General features: G+C 36.4%; 2 protein-coding genes across 2 annotated transcripts in view; one reads left to right on the top strand and one right to left on the bottom strand.

Annotated features, from left to right (window-relative positions):
• Window positions 1-24743, top strand: part of RERE (arginine-glutamic acid dipeptide repeats) — a 423478-nt gene that overhangs the window by 292439 nt on the left and 106296 nt on the right. The gene's annotated exons all lie outside the window — the stretch shown is intronic.
• Window positions 7948-9635, bottom strand: LOC123239067 (peptidyl-prolyl cis-trans isomerase F, mitochondrial-like). The gene is made up of 2 exons (XM_044666338.1): window positions 9039-9635; window positions 7948-8151 (listed from the first exon to the last, which is right to left on the bottom strand). Exons 1-2 carry the CDS (start codon window positions 9633-9635, stop codon window positions 7948-7950), a joined length of 801 nt encoding a protein of 266 aa, XP_044522273.1.

Raw genomic sequence — 24743 nt, 5'->3', positions numbered from 1 at the left:
TATATATATATATAAACACTTAACTATCATTTTCATAATAGGCTTTGAAAGAGCTTTTTTTAGGAGAACCAGAAAGCTAGAAAGGTTAAGGTATTTGCCCAAGGTCACACTGGGCAATGTGTTTAAAATGGAATGGTAAAGCCAATAATAAATCCCACTTTTTCCCCCACTCCTTACTCCCATACTAACTTTGCATAAGCTGTTATAAAATGCTGATAGCTGGCTTTAAAAATATAAGGTAAGGAAAGCAGTGTCAGAGTTCTAAGGCTTTGATCAATGGAGCATTTCCTGCTTTCTCCTCTTTTAAAAAAAATCAATCTTTGGGAGAAAAAACAACTTACTCCAATATTCTGCTCTGTTTTAAATAAGTTTAAATAAATCTTCCTTTGAATATGCATATAGATTAATGTGGAAGGAAAGGAGGAAGCTGCCATTTTTGTACTGGTTAATTCTGTTTCAACAGATTTCTTCCTACTTTTTCCTTCTGCCTGCATTGCCCTCTTCTTCCTTTAATTAAAAAAAGCCAACAACTTTTATTAGTGGAATTACTATTTGGATTTTCTTTTCAAAACCAAGACCCTAAAAAGCTACATGTCCATTGGATTACAAATGAGAGGATATCTCTGAAAATAATCTGCATGTGGTTTTAAAGGGTGAAAACAAGAAGGGAAGCCATACAGATTAATCTTTTAAAACATTAGCTAAGCATTTCTTTTATAAAAAATTATAAATACATATATTGAATCCCTAACTCTCTTTGCATACTGACTTAGATTACCTAACTTTATATGTAAATATGCTATTAGTATTAGTATTCTGTATAAATATATAAATCTAATGTTTAGATATATAATTTACACAGAGCTATGCTCATTCTTGTTTAATACCATTGTTTTATTAGAGATGAGGTATCATGGGACCACTATTATTTGAAATAAAAAATAATAGAGAGGTTCCATGGAGAGGCTTATTAACATCCCAAGATCTCATGATATTCTCTGGAGGGAATTTCTTTTGACATGTGAGTATACTGCTATATTGAACAGATTTACTATCACAGAGAAGAATTCCTATTTACTACTGTTTGTGTTTGAATATTTCATGTGGATTGAAGTTAGCAATGGAAAGTAATAAAGGGTGTTTTTATGGTTGTGTTCCCCCTACCTCATTTAATACCCTCCCCAAAATAGGATTTTTCTCGTTAATACTGATTTTGGTGGTAGAGCAAAGGATTAAAAGAGAACAGGTTTTCGCAGGGCTCTTCAGTGGGCAGACTAGAACAGTGAGCATATGACTTTAGGTAAGGCTCTTCAGCTTTTGGATGGCCTTATTTTCCCTCTTTGGAAATGTGACATGTAATGTGAAAGCATAGTAAAATTATTTGGGAAAGTAGCCTTATTTGATATTAAGCCTTTAACTTAAAATTTATTCTCTTTTGCTTTTTTAAAAACATCATTTTGCCCTTTTTATATTTTGTATTGATTTTAAACACCAAAAAGAATATTTCCATATACCCAGCAGAACACAAAAAAGAGGAGGATTCTAAATGAAACTATGAACATCTATTTCATGCTACTTGTTTTTTAAATATATATGTCTATCTAATATAAAAATTCTACATGTTTTTTTAAAAACTGTACAACTTGTCTTCTTCCTTCTGAACTTCTTGTTCTTCTTCCTTCTGAACTTACTTTTGTTCTTTTTAAAAAGTGTTAATTGTTTCTCTTTCATCCAACCTTCTTCTCCCTAATTAATCCAGAGGAAAATTGGGGTTAGGGGTGGGGTGTAAGGATTAAACCAAGCAATATGAATCCATACAGTGACTATATCCAAAATTACATATTTCTTTACCTTTTGTCCATCACCTCTCTGTCAAGAGTTAGGTAACATCACTTATCTTCCAGAGAAATGGGCATAGCATTGATCACAGTTTTTAAGCATTTCATTGTTGTTTTTCTCTAGAATGTTGCTATCCATATATATATATATACATATATATATATATATATATATGTTTGTTTGATTTGACTCATTTTAGTTTTCATCAGTTCATGCTACCTGAGTATTTGAAATTGTCATTATTTTTTACAGTACAATCATATTTCCTTATACTTTATATATGTACTATAATTTGTTCTGTCATTCCCCAAAGGATCTTATAGGCAATATGATTTTAGATTCCGGTTCTCTTCCTCTCTTTCCTGATCCTTTTTAATCCCCCTTATTGGATATAAATTTGTTGTTTTGTTCATGACTATTCTCTACCTAGTATTATCTACTCTCTTAACTTCCACCCATCCTTGCCTGTTTTCTTGTTTAATTTTATTTATTTGTGGGGCAACTGGGTGGCCCCAGTGCATTGAGAGCCAGGTCTAGAGATGGGAGGTCCTAGGTTCAAATCTGGTCTCAGACATTTCCTAACTGTGTGATACTGGGCAAGTCCCTTCACCCCCCTTGCCTAACCCTTATTGCTCTTCTGCCTTGGAACCAATACACAGCATCAATTCTAAGATGGAAGTAAGGGTTTAAAAAAAAAGAATTTGATATATTTCTATACTACATTATTTTTGTGTATGTCTGGAGCCCTCTTTTGTATATTTTAGACAAGAGTGAGGACTAATACTCATTCCCTCCATCCTTTTCTCTATGTCTGCATATTCTTCTGATTTACTTTACTTAGAAATAGTCTCTTCTTTTCAAAGGCATTTTATTTTCCCATTGACATGTAGTTATAATTTTCAACATATGTTTTCCAAAATTCTGAGATCCAAACTGTCTCCCTTCCTCCTCCAACTTGAAGATGGTAAGCAATTTGAGGTGGGCCATGCATATATTGTCATGCACTACATACTTCCATGTCGGCCATTGTTGTAAGAGCACACTCATACAAAACCAAAATCCCAAAATAAAACCGTAAATAAAGTAATATGAAAGATAGTGTGCTTTGCTCCATGTCCATTCAACTCCAGTAGTTCTTTCTCTGGAGATGGAAAGCATGTTCCATCATAAGTCCTTCAAAATTGGCCAAAATCATTGCATTGCTAAGAGTAGCTAAGTCTTTCACAGTTGATTATCTTACGATATTTCTGTTATTATGTACACTGTTCTCCTGATTCTGCTTATTTCACTCTGCATCAGTTCATAGAGATCTTTACAGCTTTTACTGAAATTATCCTGTTAATCATTTTTGATACCACAATAATATTCCATCACTAATATATACCACAAATTGTTCAGCCATTTCTCAATTGATGGACATCCCCTCAATTTCCAGTTTTTTGCCATCACAAAAAAAGCTACTATAAATATATTTTTGTTTTTTGTTTTAATTTGTTTTAATTAATTAATTTAGAGCATTTTCTCATGGTTTAGGATTCATGTTCTGTCCCTCCCCTCCTTCCACCCCCTTCCTAGCCGATGCACAATTCCACTGGATTTTACATGTGTCATTGATCAAGACCTATTTCCATATTATTGATATTTGTGCTAGGGTAGCTCATTTTGAGTCCATATCCCTAATTATATCCCTATCCTCCCATGTGATCAGGCAGTTGTTTTTCGTCTGTGTTTCTATTCCCACAGTTCTTCCTCTGAATGAACTATAAATATTTTTGTACAAAAAATCCTTTTCCCTTTTTTTTATGATCTCCTTTGGATACAAGCCCATTAGTGATATTGGATCAAAAGGTATGCACAATTTTATGGCCTTTTGAGCATAGTTCCAGATTGACCTCCAGAATGGTTAGATCAGTTCACAACTCCACTTATAATACATTAGTCTCCCAATTTTGCCATACCCCCTCCAACATTTATCACTTTTCTGTCATGTTGGCCAGTATGATAGATGTGATGTGGTATCTCACAGTTATTTTAATTTGCATTAAATATCTCCTTCTTTCTCCTTTCCATACTGGTATATTCTACCTTATCTTTTCCTTATGATTTTTAGAACAGAATCCGTGGGTCCATGGGAGTTTTGTTTTTCTTACCTAACTCCTTCAATGCCCTTTGAAGACCTTAAGGCTCTGAAAGAATCTTACTTATGAATTTGAAATTTTCTTCACCTACATCATCACATAGCTTCTTCCAAGTGTTCAAATGGTTTCTCCAGACTTTGGCTTATAGTTCAGCATTCTTACAAATTTCAAGGCTTTTCATCAGAAATGCTTAAAAGGCACTGGATTTTCAAAGTTCTCACATCTCACTATAGCTTTCCACTCATCTATCTTCTCCATTTTCTCTTTTAGCACTAATGCCATTCCTTTGACATTTCATTTCTACTGCATTTTCCCTTCATTTAAGTTCATTCCCATCATTATCTCATGGTCTGCTACTTTAATGACTTTGTACAGGTTAGTTCCTATTTCTAGAATGTGCTTTTTCCTTAGAATCATTAAATTCCTTCAAGATACCAAGACCTTTTGTATTTCCCCAGTTGTTAATTCTCTGTGTGTTTTTCTTTCCTCCCTCCCCCCAATTACTTTGAATACACTTTCTGCTTATTTTTCTGTGTACATATTCACTCCAGTGGAATATCAGTTACTACTCTAGAATGACCTGGGAAACTTCATTCCTAGGTTATTCCTACCATCTGACTTTTCCATTTATATTCTAATCAAGATTTTTGGTATAATCAAGAATAAAAATCAAGAAATGCAGTTAATTTTGCTCTTTATACATGGTCCTTGAATGAATTTTTAAAAAAGTGTTTATTTAGCATTTACTAAGTTTCAGAAACTGTGCTAAGCTCTGAGAATACGAATAAAAGTTAAGAAGACTGTCCCTTCCTCCAATGCATGTACTAATAGGGCAACATGACATACTAAAGTAGTTCTAGAAAGGGTGATGGGGATGATTTACCCACCTGGTGGCTTTGTGAAGAAATGACCAATAAGTGACTGTATGGTGACCCATTCCAGGCAAGATAAGCTAAAAAACTCATCCCTTAAAGCCAAGGGTCCTAGGAGCAAGGTCTGAGTACTTAAGCTCAGGTAGACTCTTGTTCCCTCTCTGTATCTCAATTTCTTCTTCTTCTAAAATGAAGGAATTGAATGAGAAGACTCCTGTGGTCCCTTCCAGCTCTAGATTTAAGATCCCTAGGATTTGGAGCCAGCTCTGTCTTATTTCCCATAGTAACCATTTCAAAATTTAGAAGAACTCTCCTCTCAGTTATGGATTCATCCTGTTCTTTCCTCATTCACCAGCACTTCTCAGTCTTTCACTCATTTTCTCTTCTTTCTTTCTGGTCCTAATCTCATTTCCTCTACTTATGGGCCTAACCCTTTTTGTCCAGGGCTTTGCCTTTCTCTCATACACCTTAGGATCATAAGATTACAGGTGAAATTACAGATGACAAAAATATTCCAGTCCCTGCATTTTACAGGTAGGGAAATTGAGTTTGATTTGCTCACATTTGTAATTGAAACATAGCTGCTTGAGACAACTATGTTGTGCGTTGTATAGAATGCTAGACCTGAGTAATACCTGGTCACTATTTAAGTCTGACCACTGAAATAGTTCTTGTTCCTGGGACTGATTAATTGTTTAGACCTATATAATCTCCTAAGACAAATTTTAGTTCCATGTCTCCTTTGGAGATGTATAGCTAGCCATCTAGTCCAGACTCCTGTCTGTTCCTCTATTTTTGTGATGCCTGCTTGGAGTTAGGGATTTTACTGGCTGTCCCTTTAGTTTGTTCTCTCACTTGCTTCTAGGCTGATCTCTAGCACAGTAATTACCAGAGTCAACTTTCCCTCCTATTGCTAAAATTGCTCATAAAAATCTCTACCTATACATTCTAGAGGCACCTCAAACTTGGCATGCCAAACCTGCAGTCATTCTTTTTGCCTCAATGGGCTTCTCCAAATGACTTCTCTAGTTCAGTCTTCAATTTTGGTGTCATCTTTTTTGCTTTCTTTTCCTTCACTGTGTATATTCAAACATTTGCCAAGTCAGATTAATTTGCCAAGTCAGAACTCTGTCATATCTCTGTGTACTCCTAATCTGAGCTGTTGCTATCTAGTTCTTTAAAATAACCCTTTCACCCCCCAAAACTGGTACTTCTTTCTATTTTCTCTATGTACTCAGTGCTTTAGCCTCACTGGTCTATGTTCCCCAAGTGAACCATGGGACTTCCTGCCTACGCATCTTGGTACATCTTGTCCCTTAGGCTTAAAATACCCTCTCCTCATTATCTATTGAATTCCTATTCAGTCTTTTAAAAATACTCCACAGTAAATTTTTTAATTTATCTTTCTACCCCATCCCCCCGGCACTTGTTTTGTTTTTTAAACCTGTACCTTTACTTAGAATTGATACAAGTGTCAGTTCCAAAGCAGAGGAACATTAATGTCTAGGCACTTGGGGTAAAGCTTACTTAGCCAGGGTCACACAGCTAGGAAGTATCCGAGGTCTAATTTGAAGCCAGGTCCTCTTGACACCTGGCCTGGATCATGGAGTCACCTCGTTCCACCAGAGAGGTCTTTGAAAGTCAAGCAAAAGAGCTTATATTCGATTTACAAAGCAATAGAAAGCCACTGGATTTTATGAGTAGGGTTAGTGAGGGTGGTGGCAATGCATGCAGTATTTTGTGTTCATTGTTCCCCACCTTTTCAACCAAAGGAAGAAGGTGCTTTTTTGATCCTTCTCTTTTCTTGAATTAAATTTTCTTTTTATTATCAATTTGCCATGCAAGAACAAACTTTAATATTTCATTATGTAAAGGATAGAAAATGAGAAATATATATGAGATTGCAAAATTCAGCTTAACACCATAGTAACAACATTGCCATGCTTATCTGTGTTCCCTTCTGAATTTCCTTTTCACTTTTCATCATTTCATTGACCCTTTCTCCTCTCCTTTCCTTCCCCTCTCTGCCCTCATCTCCTCTCTTGTCCCTCAGTTCTCTTCTTTTCCCTTCCTTTCTCTTCTCTGTTTTCCCTTCCCCTTCCTTCACTATTCTCTTCCTTCCTCTCTTCATTACTATTACTACCAACTTATTGCTACCCCTACCATTTATACCAAATATAAATTCTCTTCCTTTTTCCAAAGAAGGATAATCAAGCAAACCAAGTGATTCTATTTACTATATGTTGTACATTTCATTCTGTATCTCTAAGCCATCAATAGTCTATCCAGAAGTGGGAAGCATGCTTCTTTATCCTTCTTCTGATATGGTATAATTTGGTCCTTTCACTGAACAATTCTTAAATCAAGTCTACGTTTCTTTACATGATTATAATTATTATATAATTTGTTCTCCTATTTTTACTCACATCATCCTGCTTCATTTCATGAGTCTTCCCAGGTTTCTCTGAATTTCTCTGAATCTGTCCTTTTTGTCATTTTTTAATAGCATGTTAGCCTAATCACATTCACATACTATCATTTTTGCAGCCATTTCCTCTTCCTCTTAGATTCCTACTTCCATTTTTTTTCCTAACAAAAAGAGGTGCCATAGATATTTTAAAGGAGGAACAGGTTTGTGTTGAGGGGTAGAAGTGGCCTTTCTTTGTATTGCTCACAGTAGCTAGCATAGAATAAGGTTTTTGTTTTTTTTTTTGGTAACAAAATAGGATTTATTTTTGCATTTTATCAAAATCAGACAAGTGTTTAAAAAAACGATTTTATAAACTAAGTCAGCTTCAAATAATCTCAGCACATTTTTTTTAATAGAAACTAGGTCATCTACCTATACACAGAGGTCAATTGTGTCCTTTAGCATCAATGGAGCACCAGTCCCCACCAATAAGCCTTTCCTAAGACATGTTTTCAAGTTATTAGTGACTTTCCACCCAGACACATAAATTCAGAGTGGACCAATATTGCTCACAGCTTAATTCTCTATATTTGTTTACAACAACCCACTTCTACTGCATGGAGCAAGTCTCAAGAACAGCAGAAGTATTTTTTGACTTCACAGTTTCCTACATCCAAGGGAGCCTGGTTCAAGTCAGTGGCTTGTTGCAGGTTCCATGGTCCCCACCAGTTATGGTCAGGCACAGGAGAGCAAATGGTCCCTGAAACAGAAAGAAGGCTTCCACCTGCTTCAGTGTTGAAATGAGAAGCAACAGGGGTACTATCAGAATCAAGTCTCTTCTTAGCAAGATCAGGATGTTGGCCAGCCAAGTAAGGGACCCTCGGAGGGTCCACTGCAGATGGAGCCTCATGTAAGAGAAGAGGGGTACCATGAAAACGTACAGATATACTAGAACCCAGGGCTGAGGAGCAAGCTACAGAGAGGGGAGGATGGGAGGATAAATATCAAGAAAAAAGATGACCTCTGTTGGCTGTACCATTGGTAGGTTCCAATACACCACCATAAAAAAATTCTAGGATGTCAGGGAAGGGAAAGGAAACCTTCAGAGGTTATCTGGATGCTATCTACCAGGAAAGCACAGCCCAGAGAGGAAGGGGCATCCCCAAGGTCACACAACCAAGGCAAGACCTGACTGTCCTAAATTTTCAGACTAGAGCTCTTTCAACCGCACCCCCACTTCTCTCCAAGAAAAGAGAAGGCATTTTTAAATAGTGAAACAAATTAATTAGATCTTCCAACTGAGAGGGAAAAAATAACACCATCTTTTGTCAGTAATACTTGTGAAATTTGATTTCTCCTCTCCTTAGTCAGGCCATACCTTCCCCTTTGTTGATAAGGCAGATGGGCACCCAGATAGGCACCCAGCCTGGCTAACTTCCCTAAGAGTGACCACCCATATGAAAGCAAGGCTGAATGGACTCAATCCTGCCTTTTTGGAAGCAAGAGACACCCTGAAGGCTCTTAAAGAGTAAGTGTATGGCTTGTAAGGCTCAGGTTCTAAAAGGAAGCCCTGGTGAATTGGATGGGAAAAAGATATCTAGAGATAGATCCTCAAAACGGATCTTTGCAGACAGAAATAAAAGAGCAATGTCAGAAAAAAATCAGATGTTGCCACAAATTCAGGCATCTCTGGACACAATGCATGACATGAAGAATCTCTTTAAAAAAGGAGTCTCTTGTAATGGGGGAGGGAGAACAGGAAGTGAGGGAGACTAGAACCAACATGCTCTTCTTAGACGTCTTCACGTTCTTGGAGCCATAGAATTCTGTCTTCTTCATCACGTCCATGCCTTCCTTGACGTGGCCAAACACGACGTGCTTTCCATACAACCAGTCTATCTTCATTGTGCAAATGAAGAACTGAGATCCGTTGGTGTTGGGACCCTCATTTGCCGTGGACAGGACACCCGGCCCAATGTGCTTCAGAATGAAGTTTTCATCTGGAAATTGGCTCCCATAGATGGATTTCCCACCTGTGCCATTGTGATTGGTGAAGTCACCAGCCTGACACATGAATGAAGGAATAACTCTGTGGAAAGTTGATCTCTTGTACCCGAAGCCCTTTTCACCTGTGCAGAGGGCTCTGAAATTCTTTGCAGTCTTTGGCACCACATCTGCTTTGAGCTCCAGCACCATTCGGCCAAGTGGCTCCTCCTTGGCTCCCACGTCCAGGTAGATGAGTGGATTCTTGGTGGTGCCATCAGCCGCGGAGTCAGAGCTACTGGTGCTGCTGCATGCACTGGCCCAGACGAGTTTCGGAGCCGAGGAGACCAGGCCCAGGGTAAGCAGGCAGGGGCCACAGCGTAGCACCAACATCGCGGAACCAAGAGCCCGGAAAGCAAGGAGACAGAGGCCGGAGTGTGTGCGTGAAGATGAAGTATGCCCACTGCAGTGGGGAGCGAGCGCGAAAGAAGCCAGAATAAGCTTTTAATAAATGCTCGTTGACTGACTGATTGTGCTTATGGATCTTTTCTCTTTGTTTATGACCTTTTAGGAAATATATGCCTAATAGTGGTACTGCTGGATTAAAGAGTGTATTCACATTTCAGTGAGTTTTTAAAATTGTTCTAAGGTGCTTTTTAAAATGTATTAGGCCAATAGTTCCATTATTGGTGCATTATTCTGCATGTCTTTCCATTGGGCCTCCAGTAATTATTTTCATCTGTCTTAATTGTTTATTTGAGCCAAAAAATTTTAAATCCTAAAAGATACTGCTGCTAACATGTTGCACTCAGTCAGTATGTCAGCAAATTTGGAAAACTCAACAGTGGCCACTGTATTGGGAAAAATCAGTTTATACTCTAGTCATTAAGAAGGGCAATACCAATACTTTTTAAAATTACCAAATGATCACACTCATCTCACATGCCCACAAGATTATGTCTTAAGTTTTTGTAAACTAGACTTCAGTATTATGTGAACTGAGAATTCTCAGAAGTTCAGGCTAGATTTCAGAAAGGCAGAGAAACTAGAGAGTCAATTGCTGGATTATGGAGAAAGCAAGGGAGTTCCAGAAAAAACGCCTACTTCTGCTTCTTGGCTCCATTAAAGTCTTTGACCGTGTGGATCACAACAAAATGTGGCAAAGAAATGGGAGTTTCAGATCATCTTGCTTGTCTCCTGAGGAACCTGTAAGCAGAACAAGAAGCAACAGTTTGAACCAAACATGGAGCAATTGATTGATTTAAGATTGGGAAAGGAATATGACAAATATGTATATTGTCAAATCGTTTATTTAACTTCTTTGTAGAATATAGCATGTTTAATCAGGCTGAATGACTCAAAAGCCAAAATTAAGGATAGTAGGAGAAATACAGACAATCTCAGATATGCAGATGTTGCCACTCTGATGGCAAAGTGAAGAAAAATTAAGAAGTCTCTTGATGAGGTTTAGAGGAGAGTGTAAAAGCAGGCTTTTTTTTTTTTTTAAAGCTTAACATATAAAAAATAAAAACTAAGACCATAGCCATTGGTCCTATTTCTTCCTGGCAAATAAAATAGAGGTAGAAGAAATTGAAACAGTGTCATATTTATATTTTGAGTTATTTGGTAACTGTAGCTATGACATTAAAAGATACTTGATCCTTGGAAGGAAAGCTATATGAAATCTAAACAGCATACTAAAAGGCTTGCCAACAAAGGCCTATATAGTCAAAGCTATGTTTTTTTCCAGTAGTAATATATGGCTTTGAAAGTTGGAATATAAGGAAAGGTGAATTCTGTAGAGTTGACTCTTTCTATAGTGCTTCAGATGATTTTTGAGAATCCTATGAATAATAAGGAGATCAAATCAATTGATAATTAAATTATTTCAGAGTCTTTGAAAGATTAAATACTGAATCTGAAGTTTAAATTCTTTGGTCACATAAAGAGATGATTAGACTCATTGTAAAAGACCATGCTGTTAAGAAAGATTGAAGGGAAAAGGAGAAGGGGATGGCAGAGGATGAGATGGATGGTATCATAGAAGCAATGAATATGAACTGAGACAAACTTTAGTTGATGATGGAAGATAAAAGTCTATGAGGTTATGAAGAGTCAGACACGACTGAACAACATGTTGACCAGCCTGATATGTGGAAGGTAGAATCTTAGAAATGTTTTAATTTACTTTTCTTTATCATTAGTGATTGGGAGTATTTTTATATAGTTGGTGATAGCTTGTATTTCTTCTTTTGAAACTGCTTATTTCATATCTTTTATCCATTTATTTTACTGGGGAATGACATATATATGGATATTGATTGAATATTTGTTATAATTATGAATATAAATTTATATATTTTATCAGTTCCCTATGCCTATGTATCTTGGATGAGAGGCTTTTGGTTTGCCTTAGAACTACTTGAAACTACAGTGGAACTGTACTGAAGTTATTTTCTTAACTTTCGCATATGAAGCATTTTATCTATACCAGTAATAATGAAAGGACCTCTTTCAGTTTATCTTGGTCATCTAAGACAGAGGTGTCACATTCATGACCAAATGAACCCAGTGCCACCAAATCAGATTAAAATTTAATTGGGAAATGTTTAACAAAATAAAAATACAGTACCACATAGATTATGTTTATTTGTCATCCTAAATCCATATGTAGCAGCAGATATCTGTTTCTGTTTGAGTTTGACACCATTAGTCTAAGGGTCTCTAAACAAATGAGTTACATTGACATCATGGCAGAAAAGTAGAAACTGTAAAACAAGGGAGCTTTGGTAGTAGGAAAGTTAGACTGAGTAAATAATCAATAGTTTATCTCTCCTTTAGCTATATGGTCTTTGTACTAAAAAAGCTTTCCTTGATATCTAAGACAGTCCACCAAATTGGTTTAAAAGGGAGACATCATTTTGGATTGTTGAGGGACCTGACTGATATGCAAGAATGCAATTGTGGGGAAAATGTGTTCATGTATTGGAGATTGATTTGTTAAGCACTTATTATGTGCTGTGCATTATTCTGAGAAACAAAATTTGTCTTGTTCTCATTGGGGCAAGACAGAAGGAATTGGGACACACCAAAAAAAGAAGGGTAAATATATACAAAATAATTTGAAGGCAGAAAGGAGAATGCTAACTAGTTAGGAACTCAAAAAAGACCTCCTTTAAGAGGTGGCACTTAAGCTAAGCCTTAAAAGAAGCAAAAGATTTTCAGACATGAAACTATAGTGAAGCCATAAGGGATAGGAGCAATAGTGAGTCCCTGGAGATTCTTTTTTCAAGGGATTAACATGGACATGCCTGTACTTTAGGAATATCTGTTTGACAGTTATATGGATGAAAAATGAAAGAGGGAAGGGAGTTTTGGAAGGACCAAGTAGCTGTATTCTTAAATAGTCCACACATAAGGTAATGGGGGCCTGAAATGAAGATGGTAGTCAGAAAACTGGGCTGATCATGAGGCATCTTCTCATGAGAAATATTTTAGATGAGTATACCTCATTTTATGCCAGTATTTAGAAGATCATTGCATAATTATTTCCATAATTAAATCTGTCATTTTTGTATCATTTTAATGTATATATATGATAGATACCATTTATGTGGAGAGCTTTCAAGAGTACATTTTGTCCTTCTCAATCAATTAATTATAGGCATACACTGGAAATGTTGTGGGTTTAGTTTCAGGTCACCACAATAAAGCCATTATCGCAATAAAGTGAATCATGGATTTTTTGGTTTCCCAGTGTATAGAAAAGTTACATTTACACTATACTGCAATCTATTAAATGTGCAATAGTGTTATGTCTTTAAAAATGTATATGTCTTAATTAAAATATCTTATTGCTAAAAAGTGCTAACTGTCATCTGAGCTTTAAGCAAATTGTAATCTTTTTTGGAGGATCTTGACTTGATGTTGATAGCTGCTGACTGTTCAAGGTTGTGGTTGCTCAAGGTTGGGGTGGTTGTGGCAATTTCTTAAAATAAAACAACAATGAAGGTTACTCCATCAATTAATTATTCCTTTCACTTGAACATTTAGAGGTCATTGAACATTTACAGTTATTAATTAGTTTAATTTCAATATTGTTGTGCCTTGGGGAATAGAGAGGCTGAAGAAAGGGAGAACAGCCTTTTGGTGGAACAGTCAGAACACACACTACATTTATCAACGTGTTTGATGTCGTCTTATGGATGTGGTTTGTGGCACCACAAAACAATTATAACAGTAACATTAAAGATCACTAATCATGGACTACCATCAATTACCAAAATGTGACACAAAAATACATTGTGAGACATGATGTTGTGAAAAAATGGTACCAATAGGCTTGCTCCATGTGAGGCTGCCACAAACCTTCAGTTTATAAAAAGTACTATGTTTGTGAGGCACAATAAAGTGTATAGCTGTAAACATTTATTGAGTGCCTACTATTTGCTAGGCACTGTGCCAAGGTTCTAAAGCAAATGCTTTTTAAAGGCAGCTATCTGGCATATTGGGTAGAGCACTGGACCTGAAGTCAGGAAGACCTGAGTTCAAATATGGCCTTTTTATAGATCCTTTCATAACTGTGAATCCCTGGATCATTTTCTTCACCTAAAAAATGGTGTTAATAATCCCACCTGCCTCATATGGTTGTTTTGAGAATCAGATGAGATAATATTTATAAAACACTTTTTAAACTTTAAAGAGTTTTATATTATAATTATTGATTTTTAAAAACCAATAAATAGACACAGTGATATTATATTCTTGAATTTTTTTGAGGGAGTTGTGTTTGAATAGAACTCTGTAAAAGTTAGAATCTGTTGTGAAGAATAGTCCAAAAATCTGTTGTTTTCATAGATATTTTCTATAAATATGAAAGACACATAGGTTAGTTATTAATGTCTTCAGGCTCTTTTTTTGTGTGTGGTTGTTGATAGGGAATGGAAATCTTTCACTCTCTTGGAGTTTTACCGTATATAAGAGAGCTACCTGTCAGTGCCAGAGTTCCTCTGAATTTCTCTCATGTCCAAAATGGACACGTGTACACATACATATATGTGTGTGTGTGTGCCCATATCTGTTCAAACCTATGTGTAAAGATGGGAGGGGGGCACAGGTGAAGTGCACCTTTTCTCATTTTAATCTTCTTTAATTACATTGCTAGATCCTCACATATTCTCAATGGAGAGTAAAAGTTGTAGGAGGAGGGGAGCTGATCTAAGCTTGAAAATAAATTAATAAATTAGATTTTAATTTGAAAATTAAATGAAGGAATTGGACTCACACAAACAAAAATATATAGCCCATGGCTATGAGAAATGTCTGATCTGATTCTCTTTGATTTTTTTTTAATCCCATGTTCTTTAAGATTAAGGTTGCCTATCCATTTAAAATGTGTTGTGGAATAAATTGTAGCATTTTAGGCTTGTTTAATTTCTGCCAGATTGCTTTACATTTTATCTGTTTTTATCCAAATAAGGAATTCTTTCCTGGGTAGTTCATATTTTCTGCTTTATTGAACATAAGATTATTGAGTTTCATTGTTTCTCAGTCTTCCTTTTATAGTGTATTCCAATGCTCACCTTCTCTATTTTTTAATTAATACCAGACTGTTTCAATGACTACTGTTTTCTAACATAGTTTGAACTCTGGAATGGTATTCCTCTTTTGTCCCTTCCTCTTTTTATCATTTCCCTTGATTATTCTAGATCTTTTACTTTTCCAAATTTATTTTATCATTTTATCTAATTCTATAAAGTATTTCCTTGGTAATTTTATTTGTATAGCATTAAACATGTAAGTTAATTTTGGTATCATTATCATTTTATTATATCGGCACAGCCCAGCCTTGAGCACTGAATATTACTCCATTTATTTAAATTGTCCTTTATTTCTTTAAAGAACATTTTATAAATGAATTTGTATAAGTCTAGATTTATGCATCAAAGATAAATCACTTCCAGTTGTCTTCCATGTTATGGGAGACCAAGGCCTAACTCAAGAACATTCAGCAACCGCTAGCCCACTGCCCACCTCTAGACTGCACCAGCCAGTTACCGAAGGTAAGGGAAAGGGAATAAACATGTTTATAGTGTTTCTAATACGCCAAGCACTGTGCTGAGCACTCTACAAATAATTCATTTCCTTCCTATAAAAACCCCAGGTCTAAGGTGCTTTACTAGTTTTTATTTTATAATTTAGGAAAGTAAGGCAGATAGAACTTAAGTAACTTGCCCATAATTACATAGCTAGTGAGTGTCTGGAAGTGGATTTGAAATCAGATCTTCTGATTATAGGCCTAGCACTTTATCCACTGTGCCACAAAGCTGCCTCAACGAGACTCATGGGTGTGCAAAATTGTTTAACTTCACATTCTTGATACCCTTTTCCTCTTTATGGTGCCATGGAGAGCCAGACCCCAAACTACAGACATTTTACTGTAACCAGGATAGCTAATGCCATAGCAGTAGTCTGTGCTGCTATAGAGTCTAGAAGGAAAGCAGAAAAACAGAGTGAACAGGGCAACATATATACCTGGGGTTGTAGAACTCAACTTCTCACTCTGACTCTACCCTAATCCCCATATCACCATTGCCTCAGAGATCCAAACTCCAAATGGCAGAAACTTTCTAGGCTGCAATCATAGTAGCAGCATGAAAGCAATCTGTACCGCTGGGCCAGAGAATTGTGGAATAGAGAGAAAAGGGCTGTATACCGTGTTGGAGCAGAGTGAGTAACCCCTTGGTTACTCCACTAAGCACCCCATGGTGCTCCACTAAGCAGGGACCTAGGCTGGTGATCCATGAATTGACTAGGATGGCAGGACAGTGAGAAGCTTTTTCATCCAGGCCCATAGAAACCATCATTTAGTGGAGAGAGAGTGAGAAAATGAGTAATAGGGAAAAATAAGGAAAAAACAAGTCTGAAATTACCAAAAATCTCAGGAGGAGAAATCTCATTAACTGTTTCCTATACCTGAAATCCATTCCTTCCTCACATCTAGCTTTGTAAGATCGCTTCTTTTCCTTTAAGTACTCAAGTATTACCTTCTATCTGATCCCCTTCAGTGCTAATGTCCCCTGTCTTAAATTGCCTGTGTTTATTTATTCAATATTTATTTTTTACAGGGTAAGCCAGAAGTCTTAGTGCAAATATCTCAAATGTCCGAGTACATTTTAAGTTTGTTATATATGTGTGTGTGAACCAGTGCACGGATCCATAAATTATAGGTCTGTCTGTCTATATCTTTGTTGTCTTTCACATTGAAATGTCAGCTTTCAGTGAGTAAGGATTGCTTCATTCACTGTTTTTGCATGCCTATAAACCAGTACTATGTCTGTCACATAGTGTGTACTTTTGTAAATGGTTACTGAAGTTTTATAAAGAACCGTAGCTACTGGAGAAAAACATCTTCCAAAACTAGTTCATTTAAAAGTTAAAGCAATGGTTCTTAATTAGTGGTGTACATATTCCTAGGGGGAGTGTGGAATTATTTCAGGATGACCATGAACTTGGATGAGAAAAAACTGCTAAAGCATGAGTTCTATTAAAAGAGTCTTTAATGGGGGCAGCTGGGTATCTCAGTGGGTTGAGAGCCAGACCTAGAGAGGGGACGTCCTAGGTTCAAATCCGGCCTCAGACACTTCCCAGCTGTGTGACCCTGGGCAAGTCACTGGACCCCCATTGCCCACCCTTACCACTATTCCACCAAGGAGCCAATACACAGAAGTTAAGGGTTTAAAAAATAAATAAATAAAAAAGGGGGAAAAAAGAGTCTTTGATAATCAGCTGGGTAGCTCAGTGGATTGAGAGCCAGGCCTAGAGACGGGATATCCTTGGTTCAAATCTGGCCTCAGACATTTCCTATCTGTGTGAACCTGGGCATGTGACTTAACCCCCATTACCTAGCCCATACCACTCTTCTGCCTTGGAATCAGTACGCAGTATTGATTCCAGGATGAAATGTTAAGAGTTCTTTTAAAAATGTCTTTGAACCTTTGAAAATCTCTAATCTGTTACTGAAATTTAGCATTTCTTTCGCTTATTTACAACATGAATTCTTGGATGGGATCCACAGGCTTTACCAGACTGCCTGCATGAGGGATCTAGGAAATTAGAAAGGTTAAGAACACCTGATCTAATATATCAAATACTTTTTACAATCAATAAAAAGTAAGGTTGATAATGGTATTTTTTTATTCTTTATATCTTCCAATCAATTGTGTGATGGTAAAGATAGGATCATCTGTTCTGGAATAATACTTGCAAAAACCTACCCAACCCATCCTCTTCTTGTCAGAATGCCCTCACTGTACACTTTTATCGCCATAAAATATTTATATGTTTAAAGGATGGAATTTCCCTCTCTACCCCATTTGATGTGATTCTAGAAGACAGTGTAATCACTTTGTGTAAATATGAATTAAGTAATTTTCCTACAACTCCACAACAACGTATGAATGAGTTTGACAACATTTATAGGATTTTGGTCATTGAATGCAAAATCAACACTACAAAGGTAGCATCATATGATTCACTTAGAAACTCAGTCTTATTCCTTGAGTCTGTATATAAAAGAAACAAGTTATTCAGAGGTTGAAAAATCCAGTCTCAGAGTTCTTTTCGAGGGAGGCTTTATGGAATTCCTCTGCAATAATCTGTGCAATAAATGCTTTGATGTAATTATTTTCATGCTGGTCTCTTTACAAATATTTTCACAGTCATGCATTTATTAAATACTTACTTTGAGAGGCATTGTGTTAGAAACTGTGTGTACCAATACAAAAGTAAGACAATCTGCTCTAAAGGTGCTTAACACAACACCTTCACAAATAGGTAACTTATGTGGGGGAAGAGGGGAACCAACAACAAGACAAATTAAAAAAGGGCTCTTAGAAAGTGATTAGTTGAGCCTTAGGAGAAGATAGAGGTTGGAAGGTGACTGAACATAAAGAATCTAGGCTTTCACCTGGGCTGTGACCTTGTGTGACAGTCAGAAATAGTGAAGTCTCCTTCTTCCCCCTAACAGAAAGAGCACTGAGGAAAAAAAATGGTTAAAATGTCTCATAAAACTCCCAACTCAACCAAGTGGTTCAAGGAGTACCAATGAGCCACACTTGCACTTATTTCTTATGGTATTTCTTATGGTTTTATTTATGACTTAACATCAAAGCAGATACAATTCCTTCTAATGATATATTCACTCATCTATTCTATTTAAAGATCTCATTTAGGGGGCAGCTGGGTAGCTCAGTGGATTGAGAGCCAGGCCTAGAGACGGGAGGTCCTAGGTTCAAATCCGGCCTCAGACACTTCCCAGCTGTGTGACCCTGGGCAAGTCACTAGACCCTCATATTGCTTACTCTTACCACTCTTCCACCTATAAGTCAATACACAGAAGTTAAGGGTTTAAAATTTAAAAAAAAAAGATCTCATTTAGATAAATGAATATTTATAGATGGCATAAGAACTTTGATAGGAATGAAGGGAGAGATAAAGGAAGAAAGGAAAGAAGGAAGGAAAGGAATTATAGCACTTACTGGTAGCGGTAGCAGGCACTATACTAAGCATTTCACAAATATCTCATGTAATCTTCACAACAATTCTATGAGGTAGATGCTATTATAATACTAATTTTTTCGGTTGAAAAATCCAAGGCAAACAGAAGTGAAATGGCACCCAGGTCACATGGCTACTAAAATTTCTGAAACTGAATTTTAACTCAACTGTTCCTGATCCAGATCCAGCACACTATCTACTCTAGTAGCCACACTAGCACCCTGTTCTTTTATTCACAGCTTTGTCACTGCAGTAGGAGAAAACATTTCATAAGACTTGAATGCTAATTTTATATTTTGACATTTTAAAAATGGGTTTCAATGGCTAAGGATTCTAGTGTTTGAATTAGTTTTAGAATTTTAATTTAAATAAATTTTTATCAAAGTGAGCTAAAACAAACATACCTACTCACAGCGACTTTGTAGCTGGAAATAACTGTCATTCGATAAAGCATAAAAATATTCTTCAGGACAAAATGAACTATGAGGATGAAGGCTCTTCACACATCAGAGGTCATATTCAACAGGCATTTATTGGTATCTTCTTCATTTATTAAATATGTTAATAGAGATAAAAAGTAAAAAACCAGATTTACTCTACCCTCTAGAATCTTAAATTCTACTGGTAGAAAAGGGGAAGGGAGGGAAGAGTATTCATTACCCTAATAAGCATCATCATTATTATCAAAATCTAACTATCAAATTGCTCTTAATTTTTTTTATGTTGGTGTTTTGACTTATGGTTAAGCATCAAAAAGCCATGAGACTTAAAATTTTGACATAGAAGATAATAGTAATGACTCAAAACATTCCTAATCAATCTTTCTACTTTAAACATAGTTTTCAAGGTGGTAGAGTCAAAATGCAGGAAATTGTACAGTGAGCTCCCTGTCTTGCACCCCCATTACTCTAATTCTTCCAAACAAATCTAGAAAACATACCAGATTTAATCCTGATATAAGAAAAATCTAAGGAAAGTTATAGCTACATTTTTAGCCTATGTTGGCAGAGTCAGAGAAACTACCTGGACAAGTCTGCAGACAAGAGTCAGACCAGGAACAACCCACAGAGCCAGTACAGGGAAAGGCTCCTGCAATGACCCATATTGGGGCACTGTGAAAACAACATAATGTTATCTTGGTAGCTTTTCTGTCCGGAATCAATTAACATTTATTAGGCACTCACTATATACCAGGCACTGTGCTCATTGATTAAAAAAGGCAAAAGACAATCCCTGATATTGTGGAACTCACAGTCTAATAGATGTGACAACAAGCAAACAGATATGTACAAACAAGCTATATATAGGATTAATAGGTAATGTTTAAAAGAGAGAAGACACTAGAATTAAGAGGAATTTGGAAAGGCTTCCTGTAGAAGGTGAGATTTTAGCTGCTACTTGAAGGGAGCCAGGGAAATGAGTAGATAAAGATGAGAGCATTCCAAGCATGGGGCACAGCCAGGGAAACTACCTGAAGTTGGGATGGAGAGTATTTTTTCCCCCAAAGAACACCAAGATGGCTAGTATAACTGAATTGCATAATGTTTGATGGGAGAATATGAGTAGGGTTGTGGTGGTTTTGGGAATAGGGTAGCATAATATATAAAAAGACTGGAAAAATGGGCAGTAGGTGGGTAGGTAATGGAGGACTTTGAATGCCTAACCAGGATTTTGTATCTGATTGTGGAGGTGATAGGGAGCTACTGAGTTTTACTCAAGTTGGAGGTTATGTGGTCAGACCAGCACTTGGGGAAAATCACTTTAGGACCTTAATGGAGGTTAAGAGGTTTGGGGTGTCACTTGGTTCCGTAAGTGTTAATATTAATAGTTTGGCTACATATATGAAAATTTTAAATCTTTTATTTATAAAAGAGGTAAAAGTAGAGAAATACAAAAGGATAGAAAAAGATATTAACCTATCTAACTAAATATTGTTCCAGTACTTGGCTCAGCCACGACTTGTTAACCTTCAACCAGAATTAAACTATTTCCATTAGACAGAAAGGGAAAACCAGCTATCCTCCCACCCAAGACAATGACTGGAACTGAAGTTGACTCCTGAATCCTTTTTTCTTCTTTGAAGCTACCGTCTTTTTGAAGCCGACTTTCCCCTTGGGGTGACTCTCATGCTCTACTAGCCACCTTCACCAGATTCCTTCACCAGCCTGCCTTCATGGCTTTTATGGTGGTTTCCTGTCTGCTACTTTTCACAAGAGCTAATCACAGCTTCCAAATTGTCTGAGTTCTCACCTTTGGAATCATGCCTTTCTGAGTGTATGAACTCTTAAATTTCTGGCTTGTTCCCACCTAGCATCAAGTAAGGTATGAACTTATTAAGTGGCTGTCAAACTTCTCCCACCTAGTTCAAGCTTGGTGTTGATTCAAAGTTATTGCCAACAAAAGTGTTAACTAAGCAGTGAGAACAAAGGATTCACTTTTCACAAGTGTGAACTCAAGAGAGAAAGAAGAATTCCCTTTTACAATTCCCCCTGTGATTCTTTGGGAGACTAGTCTCCCCAGTGAATCATTTTACATAATTAGAAACTACAATAGTCAGAAATGAAAGATAGGAAAAGAGAGAGAGCAAACCAATGTTTGCTAGGCATATTGACATTAAGCCAATTAGAGGGCAATTCCCTTTTGGCATGAGAGTATTCTGTGTATTGGCTCCTAGGTGGAAGAGTGGTAAGGGTAGGCAATGGAGGTCAAGTGACTTGCTCAGGGTCACACAGCTGGGAAGTGTCTGAGGCCAGATTTGAACCTAGGGCCTCCCGTCTCTAGGCCTGACTCTCAATCCACTGAGCTACCCAGCTGCCCCCTAGTGCCTTTACTTTTAAAAGAAAATGCACAGAAGAGAATAAAAGGATATTCAGGAAGAAACATAGACAAGCACAATTTTGAAAGTAACATGATGAACTTATTAAATACCTTCAGATAAAAATAAAATATAAGTAATAAGAGATTCTCAGATTCATAAATAGCTTTTTTTCTTGGTCTAATTTATATATTGAAATGCTGCTTTTTTCCCTTTTGTTTTTAAAGTAACAAATAATTTCCTTAAAAAATTTAAATGGAGACAGCATGAAGAAGAAATTTTAAAATGACTGAAAGATTTGACAAAAATTGGCATCTTTGACAAGAAACAAATTGGGAGGATTTTTTGGGGGGGATTGTATTGATGAAGATTAGGGAAGAATATGAGGATTTTGGAACAACCAAGTGCTATGGGCAAATTTAAGGCTAGAATCTGAATGAGCACTCAGGAAGAGCAGGAAAAATGTGAGCCATTCATGCATTTTAGCAGCACATTCACATTTTTTTCTCCTTTTGGTACATTTGTAGTAGCATGGTTTAGAAACTACAAAATACATGTGTAATCGCTGAAGTGTAGTAGTTATACACGTCTTTGGGGCTTGATTTTTTTTTTAATGTGTGTTGGTATCTATCATGTTTTATCAATTATTTAGTGAAAACATTGCTAAAGAAACCTAACCTCCTATTTGTTTACAGGCCCAACGGAGTGACAGTGGTCGGGTCTCTGCTGTTTTTTAGCAGAGCCAGATTACTTTCTGACTGTAGGCTCAAAGATATTTCTACCACCCCATATTAATATTCTTCGCTTACATCAAGTTGCTATTAGATCCTCAGTCTCAAACAGCACACCATCTAATTCAAAGTCTTGTTTTATAAGTGAGAAAACTAATTCCAAGAGGATAAAATCTTTCCCCAAATCCAAAAACTAATTATTTAGTAGCAAACCTGGGTCCTTTCCACCACACCAAATGGGGGGAAAAATCTATTGTCCTTATTATGTGCCAGGCACTAAGGAGACACTTATAGAGGGGATACAGCTTCTTTTCTCAAGAAGGCTAAATTCTATTTGGGTATTCTTCAGCTGTAGAGAAGTAGTGACTAGGGAATGGAGTTCTTTTCTTGGAAGTCACAAAGATGGCAATGGAATAAGTGAACATGCCATTGACATGCCCTTTGCAGAGAAGTTGTGGTATTAATTTGATTACTGTTCTCAGAGCAAGGAGTGTAATTGGGAGGAAGAGGAGTACAATGTTAGGACAAAGATGCACCAGATAGAAGATGGCAGCAATAAAGATGAGGCTTCATGGTCCCAGGGACCACTGAGCCAAATAGCTGTCCTCCTCCAAGTCAGTTTTCTGGTGCTATAATTATATACTATGAACATGACAGGGAAATTTTTTGTTGATTTTCTAACTGTGCCTGTCCAATTAAAAAATGTTTTGGAGTGCATTTAATTAATTCCTCTCCTTTCCTGGTCCTTTTTTTCTCCTTAACATTCAGGGTACAGAGGAAAGGAGAGGGAAGAAGGAAAATGCATGCACACCTATTATGGGCCAGGTATTGTGCTAACTGTTGGCACATGGTTATTTTATTTTATTTTTAAACCCTTACCCTCTGTCTTAAGATTAATACTAAGTATCAATTCCAAGGCAGAATGATACAGGCTAGACAGTTGAGGTTAAGTGACTTGCCCAGGGTCATACAGCTAGGGAGCTAATACCATAGTTACTTAATTATTATTTCATTTGATCCTTGCAACAACACCAGGTGTTTGATGCTATTATTATTTCCATTTTATGTTTGAGGAAAGCAAAACAAAAATGAAGTAACTTAACCAGGGTCACATAAGGACAAGGCTTAAGGCTATATGTGAACTCACTTCTTCCTCACTCTAGGCCTAGCACTCTATCCACTAAGCCAGCTACGACTTGGATTTTGGAAGATCTGATTTTTAATCTTACCTTTTGGCATTTACTAACTATAGTATCATGTGTCTAACTCTTGAGTCTGGATTTCTTTATCTTCAAAATGGGAATAACACCTCTAGTAACTTAACTCCTGAATGTTGTCAGGATCAAATGAAATATGTATAAACTATCATAATAGATAGTTGTTTATTTTTGTAATAAACAGCACCTTGGATTGAAAGACAAGTCATACTTCAGATATTCACACAGTGGTTCCCTGGAAGGAAATAATCGTTTTAAAATGAGAGGATTATAGTATGAGCTCCAGTTATACAGCTAAAATCATAGCGTATTTTATCCTTTACACTAATTAATGAATGCCACTGATACACATCCTAATGTTTCATTAAGGTTCTTAAGGTTTTTTCCTTCTGCCATTTTTCCCCCTTCCTATTTACTTCATTTCAGAATGATTGTTAACTAACCCTCACCTAAAATGGGGGAAAATTCCACCAAATACCTCATCCTGTGTACACAATACATAGTCTTGGTTTGTAATTGTTAGATTGTTTTCCTCTGCCACTGAGGTGTATATGGGTGTGATATCATCTATTCACCACTGTCTGGGTTCATTTATGATGAGTACATTAGTCTTCTCAAGGAGTCTGTAGTATAATTGAAACTTCAATAGCACTTTGGCAAACATGAGCAATCAAAAAGAAAACAGTTTTAAATACTGTTATTGGCCATATGTTTTATCTGAATTCAGAGTAAAAGAGGTCATTGAGAGTAGTTTATTTTTTAATGCATCCTCTTCTTTTTTGCCTTCATCATTATTTTATTGTTCTTGTTTTTTATATCTGCCATAGACATAAAATTAAATAAATAAATTAATAATTTATGAAATCTTATTTTTCAGTATTGGAAAGAAAATTTTAACATAACTATTTGTATGTTAAATAACAAACTGTAGTGAATATAATTATTGTTTAAAAGCTGACCACACTTTTATTTCTAAGTTGATGGTACTAAATTAGAATTTTTAAATCTTGTCTTTATTTGTGGAGAGTGATTTGTAGAGCAAGGTGAAATCAAAAATACTTTTCATATTTCTGCTTGTTCTACTTCCTGATTACCATATGAATGGTTTATTTATGGTTCTGGTTTGTTTTTTAAAACATCTCTATTTCTGGTAAATCACTAGATTGCACCTGGTGATTGT

This window comes from Gracilinanus agilis, chromosome 3 (assembly GCF_016433145.1).
Source record: "Gracilinanus agilis isolate LMUSP501 chromosome 3, AgileGrace, whole genome shotgun sequence".
NCBI classification, from domain to species: domain Eukaryota; kingdom Metazoa; phylum Chordata; class Mammalia; order Didelphimorphia; family Didelphidae; genus Gracilinanus; species Gracilinanus agilis.
Note: the sequence above shows the minus strand (reverse complement) of the source record. Positions and strands in the feature narration are given on the sequence as shown.

Excerpts from the sequence above, each read along its gene's own strand:
- LOC123239067 (XM_044666338.1), bottom strand. The coding sequence starts at position 9,635 with ATGTTGGTGCTACGCTGTGGCCCCTGCCTGCTTACCCTGGGCCTGGTC. Across the intron at positions 8,152-9,038 it reads CGTCTAAGAAGAGCATGTTG|TGGACCCTCCGAGGGTCCCT; the intron begins GTTCTAGTCTCC and ends CTCCATCTGCAG.